The sequence below is a fragment of the Zingiber officinale genome, chromosome 5A, assembly GCF_018446385.1.
Source record: "Zingiber officinale cultivar Zhangliang chromosome 5A, Zo_v1.1, whole genome shotgun sequence".
Lineage (NCBI taxonomy): Eukaryota > Viridiplantae > Streptophyta > Magnoliopsida > Zingiberales > Zingiberaceae > Zingiber > Zingiber officinale.
Genome location: NC_055994.1, coordinates 53,395,549 through 53,399,841, shown reverse-complemented (window position 1 = coordinate 53,399,841; position 4,293 = coordinate 53,395,549). Strand labels below are relative to the sequence as shown.

Here is a 4,293-nt window from a genome sequence, read left to right as displayed (position 1 = left end):
ACAATCAGACTGTGCATCATGCTGAAATGCATGCTTGTAAGGCTTTTCTTCTCAAATTGAGCTCCAATTTCACATCCTATAAACCACACAAAGATAAGTTTTTCCGAACTAAAGAGATTAAAAAAAAAATACAAAAGCTATGAAACTATGTAAAATATACCCATATTATAAAATAAATACATACTGAACAATATTAAAATATATATATATGAAACACTCCATCATACATACTAGATTCCATGAAAGGCCTGAAACGTTAAGTCGTATATGAGCCCGTTAAGGCTTGAAACGATTAGTCCTTTATGAAGCCGATAAGGCTTGAAATAATTCATCGAAACCATGGACAGAGATAAGAGATCTCTCTCCCTTGCGACGATCGCCAACAAAATCTTTTGCCTGCTGCTTCTTGTCTAAGCACGTACAGCAAGTAAAAGCAAGGGTAAAATGACAATTCAGTATTGGCATCAGCAAGTAACGAATTTGCTATCGAAACAACCTAAAATGAATAGCTCTTCAATGGTGAAATAAAATGGAACATACAGTTAAATCTCGTGTCAAAGAATAATCATAAGTTAGGTAGATTATGGTCATGCCGTAAGCCAGTAGTTTAAACGATTAATATCTAAATAAGAATGTAAGTTCCAACAAATCATGAAATCTTCAGTAAAAAGAATCCAGGTGGATGAATGGAAATTTTAGTCTTGTATCAGAGTACTTCACATTCGTTGTAGTCAAGCTCCTAGGACACGTCGGATATCACCTCGCTGGCCTGGTGTCAACCTCGATGGGAACTTCACATCAAACTTGATAATTAAGTTACCTTTGTTGTTTGGTTCCTTAGCAATTGGCATCCCCTCCTTTGCAATGACAAGTTCATAGCCAGGGATTACTACATCGGTAACCTTGACCGACAAATCGCGGCCATCAAGAGTCTTCAACTTTATTGTAGTCCCAGCAAGTGCATCAACCAAAGAGATTTTCTGGTGGACTTGGAGATCATTGCCGTCCCGCTTATAAACATCATGTGGCTTCTCATCAACAATGAAGACAAGATCAGCTGAGAGTCGGTTCACTTGTTCATTTCCTTTGTTCGGAAAAGTTATCCTGGTGCCTTTTTTCCATCCAGGCTTGATTTCAATAGTTAGAATCTCTGTTTCCACAGTAGTCCGTCTATAATACAACATATGAAAGGAGTTCAGCAAACTAAAACATTATCTTTTTAAATTCATCACTCAGCATACAAAATGATGCACATGGTTCTCTCTAACAGTTGTCTACATGTCCATGACCCATCATGTTTGAGTGGACTTTATGCTGAAAGGCAGAATGAAAAAAAAAAAAGTACAAACATATAATAAAAAGGTAATAAATTTTAGGCATTCCTCGAGGTGGAAAATGTTTAAAGAAAAGCAATAATAAGGTTTACATTAATTTTATTATCCACAATTTTATGGATCGACAACAAATTTTATGCCTTCTACAAACTCGATGTTTAAGGAAAGCTGTAAAGGTAGAAATCCATTTTGTACAATTGAACTTTCTCAGTTTTTTTGTTCTCTTAAAAAGCTAAAGAAAACTTGAACAAAGACTAAAGTATCAAAGAAGAATACATCGTGATAGTTCAATCAAACTAGAACTAAAATTAAAATAGGTGTCGAGGTACCATTTATGCATCTCCAGTGACATCCAATTGAACATTTTATTTACATGCAATTAGATGCCCTTAAGATTAGCAAATAATATCAAATTGATAATGATAAATAATATATCAACATAAAAATTCAAAAAATATGCTTTGTCACACGCAAAAAAGTTTTTGAACAAATAATATGTGTTGCTGAGGACTTGATAGTAAATAACCACAGAATAAATGAAGCAAAATGTTATTATACATTATTTCAATCTTATTCAGTATGCTAAATAGATAAGAAAATACCATCAAATGGAAAAAAAAAACAATAAGTGCTATAATGAAGAAGTAGAGATAAACACAGATGAAGAAATTCAATATGCTAATAACATGGTATTTCACTTAATGCTAGAAGTAGTAGGTGTATACCCATTAGATTGTAAGACATTCCTGGAGATCTTCATCTTCCTTTTGGATCCAGTGTAGAGCTCTTCAAGGCTGCAAGGTAGGTTGTTCTCTACAGCTGGTGGTTTCCTTGGCTGGCTACTGCTTGGACCAGCAGGTCCCTCAGCATATGGCCTGAAAGTACTATTTGTCCTACCAAAACCACCAAATGTACCATTCCCATCTCTTTGATACTTCGTAGATTTTGCACGGTTCATGGATTCAAAACCAAAAGGATTGTTGCTCCCAAAAATTTCTGCAAAGATATCTTCAGCATCACGAGGATTAAACTTAAAGTTACTAGGACAAGTTGTGCCATTCGATGTAGCACTTTGTGAACCAGGAGGAGGCATGCCCTTCAAGCCCTCTTCTCCATACTGATCATATATTGCCCGTTTATTTGGATCACTTAGCACCTGGATAAAAAATTTACGTATCAGAGTTTTGCATTTTTCACTCTTACTACTTTGTTCCTTCAAGCCAACAGGAACTATTGAATAGACAAGATAGTGACAGTACACATATGTATAGTCAAGGTGTATGGCATAACACTGAAGCTAGATCAAATAGCAAATGAAGTTTTGAAGGAGATTGCAAAAAGAACAAAAAAGGTCCAGAAACTGCTTAACTTATACTTTTGAATGTAGTTATTTTGCTTTCTAACAAATGGAAAGTCATTATCAACTCTTTAAGCAACTTAGAAGAATATAACATAAATGGAGTCACATAGATTGTAAGATATTAACCAGGAAAAAATAAAGCCAACAAAAGGAAAATGCTGAATTATACTAATCTAAAAGAATTCTTGAATTCCAAAACAGCAAATAGAAATGCAGATAGACAAGCATGCATAATAGGAACTAAGACGGTTGTAGATAATAATAAACAGAATTCAAAAATTTACATATAGATGAAGAAACAAAGATTCCTAGTTAGCTCCTTAGTGCATCCACAAGTAGTATGAGCACATTAAGCAACCTATAGTAAAAGAATAGATACATATGCACCCTTAGTCTATTGTAGCATGTATATCACGAAAATCTTTAGAGTTTGAATCTCATATTCGTAGCGATGTGTTTTCTAATTGTGAATTATTACAACTTCTGATCCTTGATTCTGGTCATCCTAAATCCAAGCTTTACTGAATCAAACGCATGCGTTCCATATGGTGGTGCAATGTTTTTTCTAATCGAATCTCAATTTCAGAAATATGACACAAATGAATTATAAAATTTGACAGTTCCTAAAGAGAAACAACATATTTAAAGAGATAAAATGAAATCCTTTATCTTTCATTTATAAGAGCAAGACCGATACAAGAAGAAACGGCAAGCACTCGCCTCGTATGCCTCAGAGATCTGCTTGAACTTGGCCTCTGCCTCCTTCTTATTATTTGGATTCTTATCCGGGTGCCATTGCATCGCCAGCCGGCGGTATGTCTTCTTAAGGTCATCGTCGGTGGCATTCCGATTCACTTTCAATATGTTGTAATAATCAACTCCCATGTCGATCCAAACACCGGAGGCGCAAACGCACAAATAAGTGTTACAAGAGCGCCAACAGAAACGACATGCCGTCTACAATTTATCGAACAATCACGTCTCGTATTTGGAATAGAAACGACAACACGGTCTCCAACCGTTGCAAGAAGCAGCTTTTCCGAATCGAGGTGCAGGATTCCGTCGTGGAGACGCCAGAACTCTTCAAGCGTCCAGGCGATCGAAACACAATCTCCTTTCGCGGAAAGGGAAATAAGGATAAATTTGTTTCGAATTAGGGCAATCAAAGGTTAGTTGTAAAATGGAAATTTGAATGATTTGGGGCGAAATGAGAGGTGGCGTGGCACGCTTTTCTTTCGAGCTATTTGTATGACATAATTGTTGAAATAGTTAGAAATGATTTACATGATTTTTGTTTTATTTTAACTATTAGAACTTTTCAGCCAGAATAAAGAAGATGGTATGAAAATTAGGATTGAAGATGGGAAAGAGATATCATACATTTATAGAAGTATTTCGAAATTGATTTATCAAAAAATAAGTTTTTATTTGTTTTCATTTTTTTAAATTCATTGTAATTATTTAATTTTTTTTACTAATAAAAATTAAAAATCAAAAGAAAAAGATAAAATGATTTTTTTTACACAATTCGTATTTTCGTGGAAAATTAAAAATTGAAAGAAAAAGATAAAATGGTTTTTTTTCAACACAAGTTCTATT

At 34.5% G+C, this 4,293-nt stretch overlaps 1 protein-coding gene across 1 annotated transcript; it reads right to left on the bottom strand.

Moving 5' to 3' along the window:
* Nucleotides 1–537: 537 nt before the first annotated feature.
* On the bottom strand, nt 538–3,912 carry LOC121980484 (dnaJ homolog subfamily B member 1-like). Its single transcript, XM_042532548.1, has 3 exons — nt 3,415–3,912; nt 2,060–2,490; nt 538–1,170 (listed from the first exon to the last, which is right to left on the bottom strand). The coding sequence occupies exons 1-3, from the start codon at nt 3,577–3,579 to the stop codon at nt 732–734; spliced, it is 1,035 nt and encodes a 344-aa protein (XP_042388482.1). The 5' UTR covers nt 3,580–3,912; the 3' UTR covers nt 538–731.
* Nucleotides 3,913–4,293: the final 381 nt, after the last annotated feature.

Coding starts and splice junctions, on each gene's coding strand:
- LOC121980484 (XM_042532548.1), bottom strand. CDS start 3,579: ATGGGAGTTGATTATTACAACATATTGAAAGTGAATCGGAATGCCACC. Junction 2,491..3,414: donor AGATCTCTGAGGCATACGAG/GCGAGTGCTTGC, acceptor TTTTTTATCCAG/GTGCTAAGTGATCCAAATAA. Junction 1,171..2,059: donor AATGTCTTACAATCTAATGG/GTATACACCTAC, acceptor GTTGTATTATAG/ACGGACTACTGTGGAAACAG.